Source organism: Elgaria multicarinata, chromosome 2 (assembly GCF_023053635.1).
Source record: "Elgaria multicarinata webbii isolate HBS135686 ecotype San Diego chromosome 2, rElgMul1.1.pri, whole genome shotgun sequence".
Lineage (NCBI taxonomy): Eukaryota > Metazoa > Chordata > Lepidosauria > Squamata > Anguidae > Elgaria > Elgaria multicarinata.
Window position 1 is genome coordinate 76,558,650 of NC_086172.1, and position 22,276 is coordinate 76,580,925.

The 22,276-nt window shown below is 48.2% G+C and overlaps 1 protein-coding gene across 2 annotated transcripts in view; it reads left to right on the forward strand.

The window, feature by feature from the left end:
- SPEG (striated muscle enriched protein kinase) overlaps window positions 1-22,276 on the forward strand; it is a 115,124-nt gene that overhangs the window by 45,747 nt on the left and 47,101 nt on the right. For both annotated transcript variants that reach the window (XM_063116802.1, XM_063116803.1), the window contains exons 4-10: window positions 2,301-3,697; window positions 7,387-7,530; window positions 8,319-8,501; window positions 13,106-13,314; window positions 13,618-13,706; window positions 14,400-14,575; window positions 19,799-20,059. In XM_063116802.1, the coding sequence (XP_062972872.1) occupies window positions 2,301-3,697; window positions 7,387-7,530; window positions 8,319-8,501; window positions 13,106-13,314; window positions 13,618-13,706; window positions 14,400-14,575; window positions 19,799-20,059 (2,459 nt within the window). The remainder of the gene's footprint in view (window positions 1-2,300; window positions 3,698-7,386; window positions 7,531-8,318; window positions 8,502-13,105; window positions 13,315-13,617; window positions 13,707-14,399; window positions 14,576-19,798; window positions 20,060-22,276) is intronic.

Here is a 22,276-nt window from a genome sequence, read left to right on the forward strand (position 1 = left end):
TTTAGATCTCTGTGGTGTGATAAACCAGAAGCTAAATGACTGGTTTGAATTACCAACCAAAACCAGGTGTGACATCAGATTGTGAGCTCTTTCTACACAAGGCTTTTAATCTCTGCATCTAGTTTTGGATTGGTCGCAGAATTGAAAACTGAGCAGTACGCGAAGACTGTTTCCTTTCCTGCTTTTCCACTACATAACCCCTAGGCGACACTGTGGGGAACTGCAAATGCACAAATAAAGCAAGCAGTTTTTATAGCTTTCACAATTAAATACTAAATTTTCCCTGCTCTAAAAAAACCTCACCAAAAGCACTCTTTAGACATAGAAGGGAAATTGGACAATGTCATCTAAAGAACCCCAAAGAACCATGAGTAGGAAATGATGAGTGCATGATAAATGCCCCAGGAAGTGTGTGTGAAGTAGATCTTAATCCCGCAAAGAATCCGGAAGCAGAAGCTCCCGTAAAGTTGCAGGATAAAAAAAAAAAAAAAACTGGTGTGGAGAAGCCTGTAGACTTTGCCAAGGGATGCTCCTATTACTTTTTTTAAAAAAAAACTTCAAAAAAGGAAGAGACTGATTAGGGATTTCACAGATGCTGTGATGTGATGACCTCTGTTCGGTCATATAGGCAAGGTGTCTTTGTTATAGTTAACTGCAGTGAGGTGGGGAGGCCAACCTGTGAGTCCACAGGAAGAGATAAGAAGCTGTGCAGAGTGCCACGGCTATGGCTCTTCCTTTGTAGCCGTAGATAGATCCCTTCTCGCTGCTGAGCCATTAGCAGGCACCACCCACACGTTTTTATTCTTCCCCGCCACCCCCTGCAACAATGGGAAACGCGACACCAGCAACTCTTCTTTAAAATGAAAGCTGAGACTCAGCGTGTTCTAATAATGATAGCAAGTCCCATGTTGATTTTGCAGAGGCAGTGAGGATGTAGCAAGGAGGATCTGATGGAGGGTGGGGGCAGGGCTATGTTAGGATCCAGGTCCCTATGAGAACTAGAGACTCCTGCACATGCCTCCTCTTCCTTCCTGAAGTTGCTTCCCCCTTCCTTATCCTCATGCTTGTCATCAACACTGCCTGTTGTTAAAACGTGAAGGAAAGACTGGCGTATGATTAAGCATACACATGGACAACTGTCATTCTGTGTCTGTGTGTGTCTGTGTGTGTCTGTGTCTCTGTGTGTGTATCTGTGTGCAGCTGAACATGCACACCCATTTCTCTTAAGGAACTGAGGGTGCTTCCAGATGAGGCTTTTCTGATGCCATCACCTTGACTCAGTCTCAGAAATGTACATCACCTTCCCATGTTTTCTCATCACGTCTTCCGTCTTTTACCTTAAATGAGAAAATCCACTAAGGAAATGGGGTTGGTGGGAATAGAACAACTGCCCAATGCCTTCTGGTTGCTAGTGCTAGGAGCCCTCTGTCTGGAAGCCCCCTAAGTTGGCATTGGAATGAGTGTGCATGCCCGTTTGCGTGTACAGCAGAGTTAGTATTTATGCCGGGAGGAAGAAGCATGTTTGGTGTCCTGGTTACAGCTCTCTGTTCTCTTCCCCTCTCCTTTGTGTTGCATTTGTGGCTGCACTAGGGCCTCCCCCATGTCTCCCCACCCTGCCCCTCAGCCTAGACTATGCTAATCTGAGATAACACTGATGTATAGCCTGACTAAACCCCAAATGTCTTCCTTCGCCCTAGTGTGGCGCCCTGACACAACTCATTCAGCAGGTAAGACCAACTGTTGGATCTTGCCCTAGAGAGTGGCTGCTTTTCCTGGACGTTGCGCAGACCCATCGGGCCAATCCTGGAATCATAGAGTTGGAAGGGAACCAAAGCCCCTGGTAGGAGGCAGGACTCATCTGTATGTCATTCAAACCACAGCTGAGGGCAGGTGCATTGTGGAAAGCTCTATGGAGAGCAAAGAGCTCCAAAGCCTCATGCTGTAAGAGAAGGCAAACACATGCCCCTCCCTACACACATGCACGAATGAGCGCGCGCACACACAGAACCTCCAGAGCCATAAGCAAATCTGACTTGGGGAACAATTCTCCCCTACACCAAGTCTTCAGATCAAGACAGAGATCTTGACGTTTCTCCTTCTTCTCAGGGAAGTGGAGAATGGCGTAGCCCTTTCTCTCTCTTACAAGGGCAATTTAGCCCCAGGTGCCATTGTAAGCAGTTGCCCTTATGCCCATAGCTTACTGACCCTGTAGGTGTCTCCTCCTTTGTTGCTCACCTCCCCAGAGTTTCCAGGCTCTCTTGCCTTAGCAAACCTTGCCATCTCTTGTTTTTCAACTGCAGCAGCCTCCCCCATGGTGGGTATCGGAGGGATGAGGCCAACAGCAGCAGCAAAACCAGCACAGATACCCTCCACCCACCTGCACAGAAACCTCCTCTCCAGCGCCCAGTGTCCCCCCGAGCAGGGCAGTGCCCAGCCCAGCCCCCGGGGGCCAACCGTGGCCCCACACCACCTGTGGCTCCCCGCAGAAAGTTGCTGATGCCCCCTGACTCCCAGGACACAGCGTCGGAGGAATTTGACGAGAAGCTTAAGCGCCCCAAGTCATCGGGCTACTCTCAGGCTGGCACGGGGGAGTCACGGCCCCAGACACCGCTGAGCGAGGCCTCCAGCCGCGTGTCTGTCCTCCGCCCCTCACCCAAGCTGCCCCGGTCAGGCTCCAAGATCTTCGACAAGCTCAAGTTCTTTGAGGAACGGCGGAAGAGTCTGGAGCAGAATGAGAACCCTTTTGTGGGCCACACGTGGCTGCCCCTACGCAAGACACGCTCCTTTGATCAGCCCGGCTTCGACGACGCCAGCCCCTTCATCTCGGCTGCCTCTCATGAGGACCTACAAGAGGACACCCGCTCCGAGCTGGGAGGGGTGGCCTTTCGGCGCCAGGCCTTCCACCAGAAGGCAGCCTCTTTGGATGAGCGCGGCCGTTTCTCTAGTCGCGTGCATGACCTGGAGCACAAATTCACCGAGGAACTGGGGCGCATTAAGCGCACTGTGTCCCAGCAGCAGCTGCGGCGATCCCAAGAACTGTTCAGCTCACCGTCTCCACGTGCCTCTGCCGAGCCGCCCGCCCCCAGAGTTCCCCCGCCAAGGAAGCTCAAGCCCCTCAAGGCCTTGCCACTGACGGAGAATGCGCACGGTGTGCAACAGCTAGTGCTGTCCAGCGTGGGACTGGTGGGGCCCAGAGATGAGCCCAAGGGGACGCAAAAGCTTCTTTCCAGGAGCGGAGCCGCAGCTGATCAGAAGGAAGAACTGAGCCGAGGTCCGAAAGACACGGAGTTGAACGGACAGGATCTGCGGCGGAAGGTGGAGCAGTGCCCGCTGTCCCATGCTGCCCCGCCCGGACGGAGGGAGCTGTTGCGGACTGTACCCCTGGAGAGCAATGACTGTGTGGACGGAGGCTCTGCGAACCCAGCGAAAGCGAACCATGAGCCAAAGGGTCCAAGTGAAGCCTCGCATGCCCGGAAACGGGAGTCTGGCCAGGATGGACATTCCCTGCCCTGGACCAAGGCAGAAGCGGGCACAGAGAGGAGCAGGGCAGCAGGAGCCCAGGGTGCAAGCAGAGAGTTGGAGAGAAAGTCTGGGAAAGTGTCAGAGAAAAAGGACAATGCATTGCAGCCACAGGAAGGGAAGAGCGCACGGAGCAGGGGCAAAGGCCGCCGGACCCGACGAACGTCACCCGAACCAGGTATGGAATAAAGGCGAGTGCTATGGTGGTCCGACTAGGGAAGAGGCTAATAAGGCCAGGCAGGAATCCTCTTCACTGTGCCTTGGGGAGAATTGTCCTCCTGACAAAGATGGAGAGGGGGGACCCAGTGTTCTTTTTTCTAGTCTAGGCAACCCCTTTGACATTCAGCCCAGGGCATCATGCCTGCCTGCCTGCCTGCCTAGGACTGGATGAGCTCATCAAGAAGGGTTGGTAAGTGCTGGGCCTTAGGCAAGCTTTGCCCAGATCAATCCTGGCTGCTTCTCAAATTTCTGCCCACTTCATCAGTGCCTGGGAGGTGATCTCAAAGCTCCATCACACCGGGGAGTTAACACGCTCCCTACCTTCGCTTCTCCGCCTGTGTTTTCATTCCTCAGTTATTTCCTCTTTTCAAAAGAGGAAGGACAGAATGAGCAGGAGACCTATTGAGTCCCGCTGTTCTAATGGCGCTGCTTTTCCTGCACACAGCAGGAGAGAGAGCAGCAATTCCGAGTTTAAAAAAAACATTGGACTTAATGAGTGGGGTTTTTTTTGGTCGCGTGAGGAAGGTCAGAAGGGGCGGAAGGCGTGTGGGAGGCAGACAACGTCATGTGAGGGACCTGAGCAAACTCTGTGAGTGCCCAGTAACGAGCGTGCAATAAAATGCTCGCAGGATGGAGCTTTCAGTCAGGGCCTGCCTGGAAGCATCGCCTGTGCATGCGCCTGGCACCGGATGTGAGGAACTGGACAAGAGCCAGGCAAGGGAACTATAATACCCCAGTGAGTGGACCAGAGTGGGGTGAAGATAAAAGAGCCAGGAAAACAACATGAAAGGATGGGAGGACCAAAGCCTCTGGCAGAGATAGGGAGTTGGGGGTCAGAAAAGGAGCTTGGGGCAGATCTGTCCTTTCCCCCTCCTCCTTCCTTGAGCATTCTCTGCCAATTTGTGCTAAGTAGCCTAAACTCCTTTCTCTTTTTAGTTGCCAGTCTTAAGCCTACTTGTGTTCTATTTCATTTACATCACAGTTGCTTATTGCGAAAGGACAAACAGAGCTTTAGTATCATCGCCCTTAGTTTTCCTCCCTGAGTGAGGATGAAAAGGCTTTTGTCATACTGGTCTACCCTGATACTGTGTATTGATAACCCTTGGTAAGCGTGTTGCTGTGTCCCTAGCTAGGGTTGCCAAATCAGAATTTAAAATATAGAGGACACCTTGTAAATCCATTATGTTCTCTGAAGCTGTGATGTTTCAGGGAAAGGGACCTCTAGCAAGCCAACCTCCAAAATTGGGGTTATGGTCTCTTGCCATATCTTCAAAGCAATGATTCATGTTTATGCCTACAGAAGGTGCGCGTGCATCACTCCTGAGTAAATCTGGCTGTATGCTCACCAGCCCATCATCATCTTGTATATGTTTCCTCCACTTTCACTTGTTATAAAGTCAATCCTGGGAGCTGTCCTGTTGGGCTAATCCCAGTGCCTATAAATAAATAAGTGTGTCCTTTATTATTTTGTGGATGGAGACCATGCCCTGCTGATCCATGTGGTACTGGAACTTTTTGAAGCTGATGAGAGGCTTGCTAAGGTTTGAGAGCACACAATAACTCAGTTTCTTCCTTTGTATTCAGACACACACAAACACCCTTTCTCTCTCTCTCTCTCTCTCTCTCTCACACACACACACACACACACACACACACACAGAGCGAGAGAGAGACACTGCACACACATTGTCAGAGACAGTGGTTTGCTGTGGGGGGTGGGGTCAGCACCCCAAATGGAAACAGGAACAGATCCCCAAGTTCAGAAGGGAACAACTTATCAGCCAGGTGGGGTCCAGAGGCAAGCTAGTAGTTTAAGGCAGGCAAATGGTCAGAGTGCAGAGGTATCCAGGGCCAGAGGAGATGAGCCACAGGTAAGTGGCATTGTTCAAGACAGGCAGACTTTATACTCAAGAGGCCAGTGGTGTAGTTAAGTAACGACTCTGGATTTAATGATTTTATGGGGGAAGGGGAGCTCTTTATATGGCAATGTGGATTACGATTACTCTGACTTATCTACCTCCCACTTCTTCTGTTCACTCAAAGCTCACACATTTTATTCTTCTCTATCTTATTAAGACAACAAATTCCCATGCTCCCAACCTGAAGTGTGAAAAAGTACTATAAAGAACTGATCTCATTGGACAAGTATATTTCTTACACAGACCCAGTCTTGTCTTGACTTTTAACACTGAGAAACCAGAGTAGATCAACCTGTTTTCACACTGGCATCTTACCTGAGACAGTTGTTTATCTCTAGAAAAACAACCCACTTTTATAAGTGATTTTTAAGAACAGTTGCCAGTTTTGGAAGTCACCATTTTAGCCAGTCAAACACACTTTGTTTAGATTTCAAATCAGACAAATAAGGTAAGTTGCAGAAGGAAAGTGATTGATGAGCTCTCAACAACAGGAAGTGTCTAAGGGAGTGTCGGACCTAACAGCAGAATACAATAGATGTAAAATCTATGCTAAGCACATGCAGTTAAAAAACAAGATTACTCAATCTGGTTGGCAGTATCTGTCATTGTTATAGCTTTCCATAAAATTAAGGGACACACATAGCTCCTCTCATCAATGAAAGATGTAGAGACGAATATAACGGTTTCAAAAACAGGACTTTATATCCCATTTCTGATGGTGCCTAATGAATGTAGTGAGGGTCTCCAAGTAGCTGGCAAATGCAAAATGGAGTGCCATGTGTACAACAATTCATTGGTTCGCAGCTCCCTGTGGTTACACGTAACTTAACAGGGAACTGTTGTCACCTGATGGCTTACCTAGATTTTGTGACAGGAATTTCAGTGTACAAACAGCTGCTGGGTCAGGAGTGACAAGAACTGCTCTTTGGTCCAGCCTTGAAAGGTAGGTAGACTGACCTCAGTATCCCCATTTTGTAGATGGGAGCCAAGTCTGAAAGGTAAACATGTCTGGGATGCATAGCTGCTATACTGGGTCTTTGAATCACTGATGGAAAAGTAAATCACCCACTTCTTTCCTATTTTATTAGAATGTAAGCCTATGCGGCAGGGTCTTGCTATTTACTGTTTTACTCTGTACAGCACCATGTACATTGATGGTGCTATATAAATAAATAAATAAATAATAATAATAATAATAATAATAATAATAATAATAATCAGCCTAACCCAATAAATAAGCAATCACTCATATATTTAGACACATTTATGCCTAGGATCAACTTTGAATGTATCCAGCTGTAACTGTGTGGTTTTGTGAGGGTTCGGCTATGGGGCGGTATATAAATGTAATAAATCAAATCAAGCGAAATGGAATCCATCTCCTTTCAGTTATTCTTTAAAGACCTGTGATCAGGGCTATTAGCATCAAGGCAGAGGAGCTTTCCTGCTCAGGGAGCTCATCTAATCCTTTGGACTCAGCTAGGTAACATCAGATCAGGAATACACTCTGTGTTGGAAAAGCTAGAGATTATGGATTCTGTGCAAATTGTAAGCACTAGCACATAAAAGGACTCTCCCAGGGCATCCATCCTGATTAAGGGGGCTAAGAAGATTTAAACACATTCCTTCCCCATTGGTAGGGCAAAGACTTTTCATGTGGGTTTTAGACCCCTAGCCTTCCTCCATACAGCCCCTTCTGCAGCTGTTCTCTCCTCCTCTCTCTGCGCAGAATCCTCTGATGATTCCTACATCTCTGCGGGCGAGGACCCCCTGGAGGCCCCCATCTTTGAGATCCCTATCCAGGATGTAACCATCATAGCTGGAACTGAGGTGCTGTTCAAATGTATCATCACAGGCAACCCTTCCCCAGAAGGCAAGTGAATGGGGTACCAGACACAGAGCGGGTGAGGAGCATGCACAGGCAAACATATGGGGTGGTGCCCAGCGCACACCAGATTAAGATGGGCCCCAACTGTCCCCTGGCCTGTCTATCAACTCTCCTTGATCACAGATCCATAGATCAAAGAAATACAAATAAACCAATTGGGTGGAAATGTTTATATAACTATAGTGCCCAGTTTGCATCAATAAGAAACCCCACTTTTGAATGTTGCCCAAGGTCACCCGGCCAAGAGTTTTTGATTTGATTTTGTTACAAGAAAAACAAGAAGCAAAGCCATTTTGTTTTGTTTAAGTTGTACCTCCTAGATATATTTGCGTTAGGCCTTTTCCCGCTCACATACCAAAATTGCTGGGCTCAGCCCCTTGTGCTTCCGCTCCAGGTCTGATCTGGGCTTTGTCCCTTGGTGCAAAGAATTTCCCCCTCTCTCCAGCACCATTTTAAAAACTATTCTTTCAAGACTTGGCAATTCTTTCTGGGAAGTAATTTTCCAAGATCAATACCTGCGCAAAACTGTGGCCCTGCATTAGGACTTGAAAATCACCCAGGGGAAATTACAGCCCTAGAAATGAAATGTGTAGGTTGTCCCTTTTAGGAAATTCAGAAAAGGCAGCAATTGTGTGGTTTCATGCCCATCTGTTCCAAAACAGACATTCTTTGGCAGTAACAGAACTCGGCATATTAAATAGGTGATTTTACATATGTGTGGGGTAGTGAGATGCTCCCACCTGCTCTGATCTCGCCTAACCCCTTTCCCACAGTGTCATGGCGAAAGGACGGCATCCCCTTTCGGAGCAGCACCACTCGCCCTATCAAAGCAGAGGGCGAACGCCACACCCTGCTGGTCAGGAGTGCCCGCGTGGCTGATGCCGGCCTCTACACGGTTTGCGCCACCAACGAGGTGGGCGAGGCCTGCTGCAGCGCCATCTTGACTGTGCGGCCAGGTAAGTATATTAGGAGTGGGGTGGAGATGTTCGGTCCTTGGAGGGATCCTGGCCAGGCCAGTTGGGTTTGTAGGGCCATCTTCCTACGCAAGTGTGGGAGCAGCCGTTTTTCAGGCCTGAGTTTTAGTACCCTGGGGCAGGGGGTGTTAGTGGGGCCTTCTCTGCCAGCCCTGTTCCTTCCTGCTGCTGCTGCTGCTGCTGCAAGAGACGTGAGGCTGCCTTTACCCTACAAGGCTTGGTTTAGGCCAGCCTGGCTGACAAACAGCCAGCGGTCTTGAACGCGGGGAAGAAAGGGGAGACGGCCTGGCCTGCTGGGCTCTCCGCCCCAACCACCAGAGGTGGCGGGGGGAGCAGCTGGCTGTAAGGTGGGTTCCTTATCAGTGATCCGGCTACGTGGAGGAGACCCGGGTCGGGGGTTGCAGTTCGTAAGAGTCTCTGGGCACATGCTAATGCATTATCTGAAAGGATGCAAATGAGGTCACTCACGGGTTGATCTGAAATGTGAGCCTTAGAGGGGCTGGGCTGGGCGCCTGCCGCGCCGACGCCACCCTCGGCTGCGGCTCGGAGGGAAGGGGGATCTGGGCAGACTGCTGGCTTCTGCCCGGGCTCCGGAGTCTCCCTTCCACCTTGTTAGCCGGATCCTCTTGCGCACCCTTCTCTTTTCCCGCCGCGCTTGACGGACGCCTCCTCTGAAGAGAACTGTGTATTTCACTTGAACCGGGCGGAAGGAGCGAGAGAAACTCTACTCGGGAGTTGTCTGTAGAAGTCCTGTTGCTGCGCGGGTTGCAGATCCGCCTGTTCCCCGCGTTCTTGCAGTGTAATCCTATGCATGTTTACTCGAAAGTAAGTCCCACTGTGTTCAAGGGAGCTTAATGCCAGGTAAGTTTGCATAGGATTGCAGCGTTGGCTAGGGTTTGGGTCAGATGGAGCACAGACTTAGCCGGCCACGAGGGGGAAGGAAGGTTGCATTTTGCTTTCATTAAATCTTCGAATGCTCATTTGGATGATTCGAAGGGATCAGCCACCAAGAGTACAAGCAGCACTCCTTTTTTCCTTATACTGCCCATACCTGGCCCTCAAGCCGAAAGAAATGGTATTTCTGCCTTTGGACGCAGCTATGGAGCGGAGGATGTATTGAGCTATGTGCTCCCAAAGCAATTGCCTCCAGTAAGGGAGCCCAAAATCATCTCTGGGTTTCTTACCTTTGTTGTTTGGATATATCAAGGTGACTTGACTTCTAAATCTTGACTTGTTTTGGGAATGCAGGGGAGGGTGAGAATAATTGAGAATAAAACTGCTAATATCATACTTGTCTTTATACAAATCTTTGGTGCAACCACACTTAGAATACTATGTACAGCTCTGGTCGCCACACCTAAAAAAAGATATTATAGAGCTGGGGAAAGTGCAGAAAAGGGCAACTGAAATGATTATGGGTCTGGAGCATCTCTCCCCTATGAAAGAAGGTTACAACAGCTGGGATTGTTTAGCTTGGAAAAAAGGAGGCTAAGGGGAGACATAATAAAGGTGTACAAAATTATGCATGGTGTGGAGAATGTAGATAGGGAGATGTTTTTCTCCCTCTCTCAAAATACTAGAAGCCGGGTCATCCCATGAAATTGATTGGTGGGAGATTCAGGGCATATAAAATGGAAGTGCTTCTTCACACAGCACATAGTTAAATTATGGAACTCACTATCACAAGATGTAGTGATGGCCACCAATTTGGATGGTTTTAAAAGGGGGTTGGATAATTCCTGGAGGAGAAGGCTGTCAATGGCTACTAGCCCTGATGGTTATGTGCTGCCTTCATTATCTGAGGCAGTAAGCCTGTGTGCACCAGTTATGCAGGGAACTCTAGGGCAGGATCTACACTACTGCTTTAAAGCGCTTTATAACAGTTTTGACAACTGTTGGGGCCCAGTACATGCTCCATATACAGCTGTCAAAACTGTTATGAAGCGCTTTAAAGCAGTAGTGTAGATCTGGCGTAGGACAGGCCTTGAAGATTTCCCTCTTCTGCCTATCTGAAGCAGACCATGATATTGGGCTTGAAAGACAAAACCTTTTGTCTGGATTCTCTGCCATCTGGTCAGATTTATGCAGAGGGCTAAGAAACGTTCTCAGTCTCACACTTGTGCTTGGCTCAGAATCAACATGTACCCCTTCCTGTCTCTTATAAACGTTAGTGTAAAATATTATTTTATTGTAAACATCCCTCCCTTTGAGTATCATTGCCATGGAAATGGGTATCTTTAAAGAAGCTACTCTGCCTTCTCCAGGTCTTATGCCATGGACAGAATCCACTAACTCTGGCCTCACAGCAAGGTCTGGATCTGTCCCAGGTTCTTTCCTCCATGCATACTCTGCAAGTCGTGATTGTCCTCTCTACTAATGTCACCTTGGCCCCTTTCAGGGAGAGCAAGCCAGGAATGCTGCTGCCAATATGAAAATTCTTTGCTGATATCTCTTTTTCTTTGCTGATATCTCTATACCACTGCCGCCACCCAGTAATGGGTGTCCCTGAATGCCCATGGGATTTGGCAGGGTCAGAGGCAGCACTGAATGTGATGTCTTCTGATGAAGCAGTGGGGAACAGGGCTTGTTGCTGCTGGTTCTCCACACTGCCTCTCATACCAGGGGATTCGACACAGACAAGGGCCTTATTGCAAGATAGATTTCACAACTGGACGATCATATTCTTCACAGTGATCATAAACAATGCATTATGCCAGTTACATGCATTATAGAAACATCATTTGATCAAATTAGTTAATCATTTTTATTTATTTATTTATTTATTTATTACATTTCTATACCGCCCAATAGCCGGAGCTCTCTGGGCGGTTCACAAAACTCTGGGCGGTTCACATTTTTATTCGATATGTGAATATCTGAGATGAAGTTCTCGCATAATGACTTCAGTACATCAGATTTACATGAGGAGCTGTTTCTCTGAAATAACCCTGTTATACACACACATGCAGGAAAATTGGCTGTTGCCATTTTCTTTGTTTTATGACATTTAATCTCACCTTTCCTCTAAGGAACTCAGGCAGTGTACCCCCTATCCTCACAACAGTTCTATGAACTAGGCTAGACTGAAAGATGATGGTTTGCCCAGGGTGAGCTTCACGGCTAATGAGTGTTTCAAAATGAACTTTCTCTCTAATCTGGCAATTGACACATGGGAATAATTTTGGAGAAAAGACTCTTCACAGAAAACTGAACTGATAAAAAGTCTCCATATCAGGATTGTCGACACTTCAGAGATGAAGACAAACATCACATTCAGAAACATTGTATGGTACAGTCCTACTGCTTTAGAATGTAGATGGGGGGAACTTGCATGTTTGAATGACCTGTCATGTAAAAAAAGGCTACCTGCCTGTGGAAACCTAGTTTGTCAGGGAGAAGGGTTCTAGCTTAGCCTTCTCTCTGATGTATTTTTTTTTTTGCATACAGGGAAGGTTTTTTTTTTTTAAGGGGGTGGCATACGAATATGTGATCCTCCAACTGCAATCTGAAAGAATTCAGGCCTAGGAGGGGTGTATACCATGTAATGTTTCTGATTGTGTAGGTTTGCTCTAAATCAGCCTCTAGGGTCCATTCAGTAGAAGTAGAAATCGTCTATTTGAGATAATGTTGTTCATGCTAGGCTAGGTACAGTGCCCTAATTGCAAAATGGGGCATAGTGGAATAATCAAGAGGAAAGAAAGATAGAGCTGATGGGATGTTAGTTGGTAAGAAATTGGAAACTGGCCGCCGTAGGAAGGGACAGTAAAAAACAAAGAATGAAGGTCACTCTAGCCATATACTGTTAGCAACCGTGGTTATGTTATAGGGCCAGTGTTATGTAATATTATTTATTATTATATGGTTGGCACTTCCTCAAGGCTCCATCCCATGCTGCTCTGTTAATATTTGAATGATGAAAATCATGTGGGAAGAGTTATGTTGTTACCTCTCTCATCAGTGCAGTGAGATGGAGCTATGGAGAAGCAATAGCTGTAATTTTCCTCTTAGCGTAAGAAGTGAACCAACAGTCTTTTGGACCCTAAGCAAATGTTACCTTAATTTTGTTGTTGCTGTTTCTGTCCACAAGAAGTCCATTTTCTTAGGATCCCTCTGTATCCTAGTGCATGACTAGGGCCATTAGGAAGGGTGAGAAGTTTGGCCCTTTGTGGATGGTCCCTAAAGATGGTATAAGCAACCAATCATCCTTGGTGTAGTGTATTTCTATTGCTATTTGGAAACAAGACTCCTTTGGCCATTTGGAAGGAACCAATACATTCTAATGGTCATTTTGTGTCATTCCTTTTTGTATCCCTTCCCCAACTGTGTTGTTTTTAAACAACAACAACAAAGGAAAAGGAAGTGGAAGCCTGAACTCTTAGAAAATGGCACTGGGATATCCTGCAGGAAGCCAGATTCTGCATTTTACTCTGTGCTTGTAGCCATGCTGTTTACTAAAATCCTTGGGCACAAGCACTTGCAATTAGGTGGGCTCCATCCTGGTGCTGTTTCCCCCTTAGGAAAGAGGCCTTTGCCCTTCTGCTGTATTCTGCACAGTCAATATCTCTAACACTCTTCTGCCTGTCTAGCTCCTCCAGAAAGCCACAGCCGCTTGGTGGCCCGCCATGAGCTCAGCAGCCCGGTCACATCAGATGAAGAGTACCTGAGCCCCCTGGAGGAGTTCCCTGATTCCGGCACTCCTCGGCACCACCCTGTCATGAGAGTGCAACCCCGGTCTGAGCTTGGCCCAGCCCCTGCCCACGTGGGCACTAACTTCAAGGCTGCACCATCCTTTGAGGTGAGTAGGCAAGGAGCGGCAAGGAGCCTGCAGCTTTGGCACGCCTTGATAAGCATCCAGGGGCTAAGCAGGTCCTGTTTGGGATTGAGGTCCAGGGGTCTCTGGGCTTTCGATAGGTACTGGCAGACTCCCCCTGCACACTGGCTCAGGCACTGGGGGCAAGAAGCAACTTCCAGCCTTTGCTTGGCTGAAGTGCTGCACCCACTGATGCTGTCCTAAAGGAAACCTCCACTCTGTCCTAAAGAAAACCTGCTTTCCAGCTCCCTTTTTCAGTTGGCATGATCCTGATGCCCTCTTCTGCAGGTGGCACTGAGTGACCAGGCAGTACTGGAGGGACAGGATGTGGCCCTGCGTATTCGGGTACAGGGAGAGCCCAAACCTATTGTACACTGGTGAGTGGGTTCTATCATATAGCATGACTTTAATAGTAGCCCTGTTGTCCGGCAGCAAGTTGGCAGGATGAGATGGCGGTGGTTGTGGTGGTGGTGAGAGACAGGGCCTTGTGAAGTAAGAATCCCCTTCACATGACCAGTCAGGGAAGCTTCTCTACACCAAGAAAAGATTCAGGTCCTTTTCCCTTTCTTGTCTTCGGTATGCCACAATTGACTAACAGTTGTGTAATGTGTAGGCTGGCAGGATATTGTAGATGTTTGTGGCATTCTATGATTGGCAAGGCACTACCCTGTGTTTAGAGGGCACTAGGTCAACCCTGGGAATGGCTAGTTTGATGTAAATGGTGGAATGGCAAAAAGGAAGCAGATTTGGGGCATTTGTCCTTTAGAAGGTTTTGGCATCAGAGCCAAGACCAGCTGGCCTGGATGGGATGAAATAGCAAAAACAAACCAACAGTGGGGTCTCTGATCTTCTGGATTGGACTTCCTTGACCATGTTTGCTGTGTTTGTAGTGGCAACAAGGTTGGGAAGAGCAAGGGCAGAACCAGCCATGCAGATGGGAGTAGGGGAAAGGGATGGAGGAGGGAGGATGGTGAGAACAGAGGGGCTCCAGCAGGAGGGCAGAAGTTCTCTTGAACTTGGATGGGGTTGCAAGCGCTACAGGCTCTCAGACCTTCTCTTCTGCTTTCTAGGCTGAAGAATAGGCACCCTGTAAAGTATGGAAGGCGCATTTCTGCTGTGGAGGACGAGGATGGATCTTTCTGCCTACATCTCCGCATGGTGGAGTGCACAGATGCTGGCTATTATGCCTGCAAGGCCATCAATGAGTATGGCACCAAGCAGTGTGAAGCCAAGCTTGATATACAAGGTACTTTTGGGAGCTGCAGAGCATGAGGGTTAATGCTTGCCTGCCATGGGATGACCCCGGAAGGTCCTGCTTGCATGCCTGCTTTTTCTGTTCACCCATCCTCTGGTGCTGCTCCCCCCCATGTGAGCATGCTTTTTACTCACCCTCATCTCCCATATGCTCCAGGCTGTCCTCCCTTTGCCCACTAATACCTGTGGTTCGTGTCTGCTTCTCTCTATTATGCGTATTTAATCCACTAGAACGCATTGCATCCTTGGCTTACTTGTATTCCTTCTTCACCATGAGTATTAGGAATTTTGAAGCCCAGGTCAGGGCTCTAGCTTAACATCAGATTCTCAAGCAGCCCAAACAGTAAGGCACTTTTGCTGAGACCATATTATAGGGCAGGAGAGGCACAAGGAACAGAGGAGAGCAAGAAGCATCACAAGTGTTTATAATACTAGTTAGCTTTTCTATATCACCTTTTGAATGTTCACAGCGCTTCGCAAATGTTACCTCAGTAAACTTGCAACTGCTCTATAAGTTAGTTCATTGTTATCCCCTTAACGCAGTTGAGGGCTGAGAGACCGTGGCTTGCCTAGGGCCTTCTAATCAGTTTGAGTCAACAGAAGGGAGATTTGAACTAGGAACATCCTTGTTCACAGCTCAGTCTCTTAGCCATTATGCTACACACCAAGCTTATATTTATAGAGCACTTTCACCTGCATGGCCAGGGTTGGCCTGACCTGTTAGACAGGGTGAGGTAGTCCTCAGGTGGCAAACTCAGAGTACTATTACAAACAGCAAATTAATTATTTAAATTATTATTACATTTGGATTTTCTTTTGGGTTTCCTGCCTCAGGCACCAAAATGTCTTGGACTATCACTGCTCGTGATTTTCCTCAACAACTTGTGTGATTTGCACTTTGCTGAGGTACTGAATGTTATGTATAGAGAGCTTTCACCCATCACTGAACCAGGATTCCCTGACAGCAGGGAACGAGGGCCAACCAAGATGTAATACGCAATTTCTCCCGATAGTTTTGGGTTTGTTTGTTTCTTTAAATGAAAATCAGTCTTGGTTGCTGAAATTGGGAGCAGAAGAGCAGCAGGGGAAGGAGGATTTTCCCTTTCCCATTCCAGCAATTTGTTCATTCAGAATTTCACCCAAACTGCATTTCCACACACAGGGATCTTTTTTGGATTGTGCGTGTGTGATTTTAAATGAACAAATGGTTGGAGAGGAAAAGGCTAAACTGACTCCCCGCCACTTCCCGCTGCATTAGATCCCAATTTCAGCCTCCTTTCATTAAGGGAAATCCAGGGACAGTGACTCAGGACTGCCTATCACATCTAGCTTGGCCCTTGCTGAACAAGTTGAAGACTGTAGTATAGGTGTGCTTTTAGGCACTAGGCTAGACTAGCTCCCAAATCCTTCAGTTATAGAGAGCCCTCCATAGACTTCTGCTGCCACTGACTTCTCCTGACCATGGCAAGCAAGCTGCCTTAAAAACCACCAGAGGCCTGTTCCAGATAGAAAGAGGAGGAGTTGGTTGTTGCTTAGCAACCAGACACCAACGGCCATGTGCATTTAACCCTTTCCCATCCCATCTTAAGCTGACATAATGGCAGCTGCTCAGTGGTATCTAGGGGAAAGGAGGCATAAGCATCTGTGCAAAAGGAGACAGATGGGACAGATGCCCATTAAGAGGGCATGAGGAGCCTTTGCGTTCAGGTTCCTTTACAAATGTAATGCTCTCACATTCCCATAAAGACAACTCCTGAATCTTCTCCTGGTAGTGACTTCCACACTGACTATGAGGGCAGCCTGGTGAGCTCCCCAGGGGCAACAAGCAGGGGCTTGTTTAATAGCAGCTCCCAAAACACTGCCCCTCCCCGTCCCCACAATCCTCCTATGCTTCAATCCCCCCAACTTGGTTCAGCTTGTCCTGCTCTTCTGATGCCACTTTTACCAGCCTCTAGTAAAAGAAGCAACATAATGTTTGGTGGCTTCAGTCACTTTATGCATTAATACCTGGTCTTGGCCAGAGTGGGAGCAGTGTAGACGGGAACTGGAGCAGCATGGAAGGAGCCAGATCTGTATTTCCAAGCAGTTGGTGTCCGAGGGTGTATGGCAGGACATGGGAACCAGTGGCCTGCCAATTGTTGCTGGACTCTTATCAGCATCAGCCAATATAGCTAACTAGCTTGACTCACACAGATTACAGGAAGAGAACACAGGGTGGGTGAGTGGGTGGAATAGAGTCCTGTGAAACCTCATAGCATAATTGCCAAGAGCTAGAGCAATAATCCTCAGCACCATTTTCTGGGGCATCCAAGTAGGAGCAGAATTACTGCAACACACTACTTGCAACTCCTTAACCTAGCCAGACGGATATCCATGTCAATGGTATAAAAAATCGCCGAGAGGTCCAAGGGTCACACGTCCCGCAAAAGTGATCTTGCAGAGTGTCCAAGGCAGTTTCCATTCCAAAGTTGGGCCTGGCACAACTGAAATAGATGTAGATAATCCGTTTCATTTGAGCATGTTTGGAGCAACTTGCTCAGGAAAGGGATGTTGGCAACTGGCCTGTTGCCGTTAACATCTTCTAGATCCAGGTAAGGCTTCTTTAAGCCTGGCCTAATGGCTGCCTCCCTTAAAAAGGCTAGTCCCACCCGCTCTCTCAAGGAGGAATTTACAATCTATTGGACCCAGTCAGACATCTCCCAGTAATACGTCATGAAGGGCGAAGGGTCAGGCACACAGAGGGTCAACCAAACTTGGTCATCCTCAGGCCTCAACCACTGAAAGTCATCCAATTGTCATCCACCTGGGGAAAGAGAGGAGCCTGAATGGGAAGTGCCTGCAGGCTCTATTCCTAGGATCACTGGATCTGCAAAATGTTTCCAAGTGGCATGTTTTCCTAGGTAGGAAGAGGGACCTCATGCTTCCTATAATGGGTTCTGCCTGGGTGGGGCTAGTTGGGCACACCATGAGGCCAGTGAGAGTGCGTCTGTTCATGTGTAAATGCACTGTGCTAACGCTTTTTCCTTTGCCAGGCAGCGTCTACGTATTTGTCTGCTCTGCACATCTGTTGCTTAGACCAGGCATGTGTGAATTTGTGCTTTGCCTCTGTGTCCACCATGCTACACTAACCCTTTGCTTGCTGACTGTGTTTTTGTCTGTACAGGGGGAGTGAGCTAAGGTACTGCTGGCCCCTGGGCCACTCTAGCCAGACAACTTGGGCAGTTGCCTCTGCTCCCAGCGCGACTGAACAAACCAGGCTGGCAAGGCTTGGCTCTTGCCCCCCACCCACTGGATGGCCAACGCCGAGACTCACCTGGACCCACAGGGCCTGGCTGCAGCTGGGGGAGTGGGACACAGTGGATGGGAGAGGAGTTCTGGGCTCCCCTTAGCTGTGTGAGCTAAACTAACCCGTGGCATCCCCTTAGTGCTTGGGCAGGAAGCCTCTATTCAAGTGGGTCTCCCTGTGATCTACTCGGCATATAATCTCAGTGATGGGCACCAGGCATTACACCTCTAGGTGCCGATGGCGTGTAATCCCCGGGCCGGCATCCATTTCCGTCTGGCCCGAACTCTGGCCAATGTGTGGTGCTCTTTGTTTCCTCCGTGTGTCCATGTCTCCTTGCCCCTGTTTGCACACACCTGTTTCCAGGGGCCTAGGGCAGAGCGCTCATTTGTCTTCTCCCTGCCCAGCCTTTCCAGAGGCTTGTGTTCGCCCACACTCTAAAGTGAGGCAGCTTTGGAAGGAACAGGCCAAGCTTGGGCCTTGCTATCCTGCAGATCCAAGAAGGTCTCTCTCTGTGGGCGGAAGACCATGTAGCTGAGATTGCAAGAGACAGCATCCTTATCCACATGAACTCTGTGGGCAGCACAAACTCACTGGGATGGGACCTTTGCCCAGAGTTAAGTGGGATGGAGGGTGGCTCAGGGAAATAGTGGGAGCCCACTAGATTCGAGACTTCTGGGCTATGGAGCATCTTTAATAGAGGAGGCCATGGATGCACTCTCTTACCATCGTTGTGCCCCCCCTCTGGGAGGGTCTCACAGGGGCTGGGCTACAGTGAACCCCCTTTTTTTGTAGATGAAATAAAGTCTGTTTGTTTGGTAAAAGTGCTGTGTGGTTTGTTCCTAGCACAGACCCCTGTCTCCTCCTTCCCCATGTCCCCTTCTTACCCCTATTTCCCGCTCTTGTGTTATCCACACCCCACCCTCCTTTCATTCAGGTTTAATTTGCTTCTGAATATGGCTGCCTTCCTCTCTCCCGTCACTCATTTCCTGTTGCAATGGTTAATAGGTTGCTGGCCTTCTGGGAGACAGCCCTTCCAGCTGTGGCACATTTCAGTAGCTGTTCCATCCCCTTCTTTTGGAAGAAGGGAATATAGCAAGGCTCAACCTTTACCATTTTGTTAAAGTGTTAAAAATAGAATACAAACAGACATATTTGCTCTGATTTGCCCTAATCTGCTAGCTTTGAAGTGTTATGAAATTTATAGGCTGGTGGTTCCCTACAGAGTCGAGGAAAGACATCACTGGAAAACTAAACATATTCCTTCTGTGAGGTAACCTTAGTCCTGAGATGCTTGCATCCTTGTTCAACACTAGAACTAGAGTTATTGGATCAGATCCCCACCACCACCACCAATGCAGCCACTTATAGTGACTTCGGATGTTTTAGATGTAAGGGGGAAAGGAAGTGTAGGTTACCTACACTTCCATCTGCTTCCTATTCCTTTGCAACTTGAATTCCGAAGTTCATTCGCAGAGGAGATGAAATCAGTTTCCCCGGTGAGTTTACACAGCTCTTGCTGGAAATTATTGAGCCACGCCTCAGTCCTACTCTAAAAAGAATGCAGATGTCCTAGATTATTATGACTATTGTGCTCATCCTGTTGCAGAACAGACCTTGAACACAGCCAGATATAGCATGAGTGATGTAACCACAGCTCAAAGCCGGTCAGTGCTACTGAAATCCAACTTTGCGTAACAATGCACAGCGTTGCATGACACTTGCCACCAGGGGCGGGGAAGGACTCTCACCTTTGACACTTGCTGACAACACTAGTCAACGAGGCAACAGCAACCGAACTTAGCCATGGATCTCCTCTCCATGCTCTCCCCACCTTGTGCCCTGCATCCTTTCCTGGTTTTGTTCCATTGCTCAGAGACGCATTTCTCTCTCTTTTTCCGTTTCCTCCTCCCTTCCCCTCCTTCTCCCCAGTGCACCCTGAGACCCAGTCCCTGGCAGTGCTGGCCCCCCTGCAGGACGTGGTGGTGGGGGCTGGGGATGCAGCTATCTTCGAGTGCCTGGTGTCTGGCCCACCTGATGTGGACGTGGACTGGCTTTGGCGGGGGCGCCTCCTCCAGCCGGCCCTGCTCCAGTGCAAGATGCATTTCGACGGGCGCAAGTGCAAGCTGCTGCTGACCTCTGTGCATGAGGATGATAGTGGCGTCTACACGTGCAAGCTAAGCACAGCCAAAGGTAAGTTAGGAGGAAATGCTGCACTGAAATGAGGTCCAGATGGTCCAGGAGGAAGAGGCTACCCTCATGCAAGCCAGGGGATATTTGCAGCCAGAGTTGCTGTCTTTTCAACCAGCCCCTGTAGCTGTGCCTTTAAGAGCAATTTGACAAGCAGATAAGAGCGGGTGATTTTATCTCCATTTATTCCTCCATATCAAGCTACATTTAAAGGCACAGGAGCAAGCCCAGCTGTTTTGGCAGGCCAGTTGCTTTCTAGAGCCATGTCAAGGGACAAGAAGCTACCCTGGAGAAGGAAGAAATGTACTTGTAGTGTGGATCTTGGACCTTCGGCATACACAAGGCTTCTAATCCCTACAGACATTCCTGACTATTATGTGTGATCAGGGCCAACCCTATCATTGGCTACAGTGAAGCAGCCAACTCAGGCAGTAGATGCTGAAGGATGGGGAGAACACAAGAGTTCTGTAAATCATACAGTCTGCCCTATTACCCTAAGCTAATCTGCTGTACTTCCCAGTGGGGTGAAGGAGGCTATCCATTTGGCACTTCAAGTTGAAGTACGGTTCAACTGCTGGTACAGCTGGCATCTCTACAGTGAAGTGGCGGGTACCATCTTGTCCATGGCTTCAGGCCACAAACTATCTCGGGCTGGAGTTGTGTGGGACCAGCTTGAAAAAGTCCCTTGTGCAGTGTGTACACAAGCACAAACCACTAGCCTGCAAAAGTGGGCAGAGGAAAAATCCTTACCTAGGCTTATGATGAACATGTCCATTAAGCGAAGTGATCCCAATACTTTTGGCCAAAGCACAAGGAGATGACAATCATACTGCTAAAGCAGGGCTGTTGAGCCTCTTTCAGCTTGAGGGCTGAATTCAATTTCAGAGACATGCTTTGGGGGTGGCACATTCCATATGGGTGTGTGTGTGTGAAGCCAGAAGGTGCTGGGCCCAAAGCACCAGCATATGCCTTAGGAGAGGCATTTCAACCATTCAGAATAAGGGTGGGCAGAAGGTAGATATCCCGATGTTTTGGGCTTACAACTCCCAGACGCCCCTGCCACCATGGCCAATAGGAATGCTGGGAGTTGAAATCCAAACCATCTGGAGATCTATTTCCCACCCCCATCTCTTTTAGAATTTGGGGGAGGAGTGTACCAATTGATCTATGGGGAGAGGCATAGTCATATGGAGAACCCCGGGGGGGGGGGATTGGGACCTTAGGCAGGCCAGATTTGGCCCTTCAGCCTGAGGTTCTACGCTCCTGCCCTAAAGGTTTTGCACAAGAGACTTGAGCCTGTGTGTTATACCTTGGTATTAAATCATTTTGTTGTGCCTCCATCACCAAACGCCATAGGCAGACATCTCTGACGTTAACACATGGAGCTCCACTTGTACTTAGCTACGCTTCCAACAGTTAAAATCTCAGGTCCCTGAGCCCTTTCAAATCTATTCCTGCAGAGTTCATCCATGTGATCAGCGAATTTCAATGGTCTGGCGGAATTCCTCAAAAGCCTTGGGGCCTGATTTGGGTTTTGTAATGGTTTCGCTTGTGACCGGTCCCCCCACCCACCCCCACCCCTCCTGAGCTTTTTCTAGTAGTCACCCTACTTTTTCCTATATGACAGCAGTGATGGGTCTGATTTTAAAACAAAAAACACTACTAATGCAAGCAAGCTAGCAAGCATCTCTCTGTATGAATGCATCTATGCAGGAGGTAGGGATTCCCCTGAGAATATATGGGCAAAAAGGGCAGGTTTTAGAGCACAAAAACAGAGTATCTTGTGGCACCTTAAATACTAACCACATTTATTTTGGCATAAGCTTTCATGGTCTTTGTCCACTTATTATTATTATTTATTTATATAGCACCATCAGAGATATGTGACAAATGAAATGGACATTGTCTACTGAAGCTTATGTCAGAATAAATTTGTTAAGAGGCAATCCAATGCATGTTTAGACAGAGAAAAAGGCCGACAACTCCTAGAATGCTGGGGTATGCTGGGAATTGTAGGCCTTTTTCTTTGTCTGAACTTGCATAGGATTGCACTCTTAGTCTTTAAGGTACCATAAGACTCTTCATTATTTGTGCAGCAACAGATCCCCTCTGGATGTTTTAGAAGTGTTTGCAAATGAGAGCAGCTGCAACGGGAGATGATGGGAGGGACAGAGGGCGGCAGAGGAACAGCTGCCTATGAGAGTGGGGAGTTCATAATCC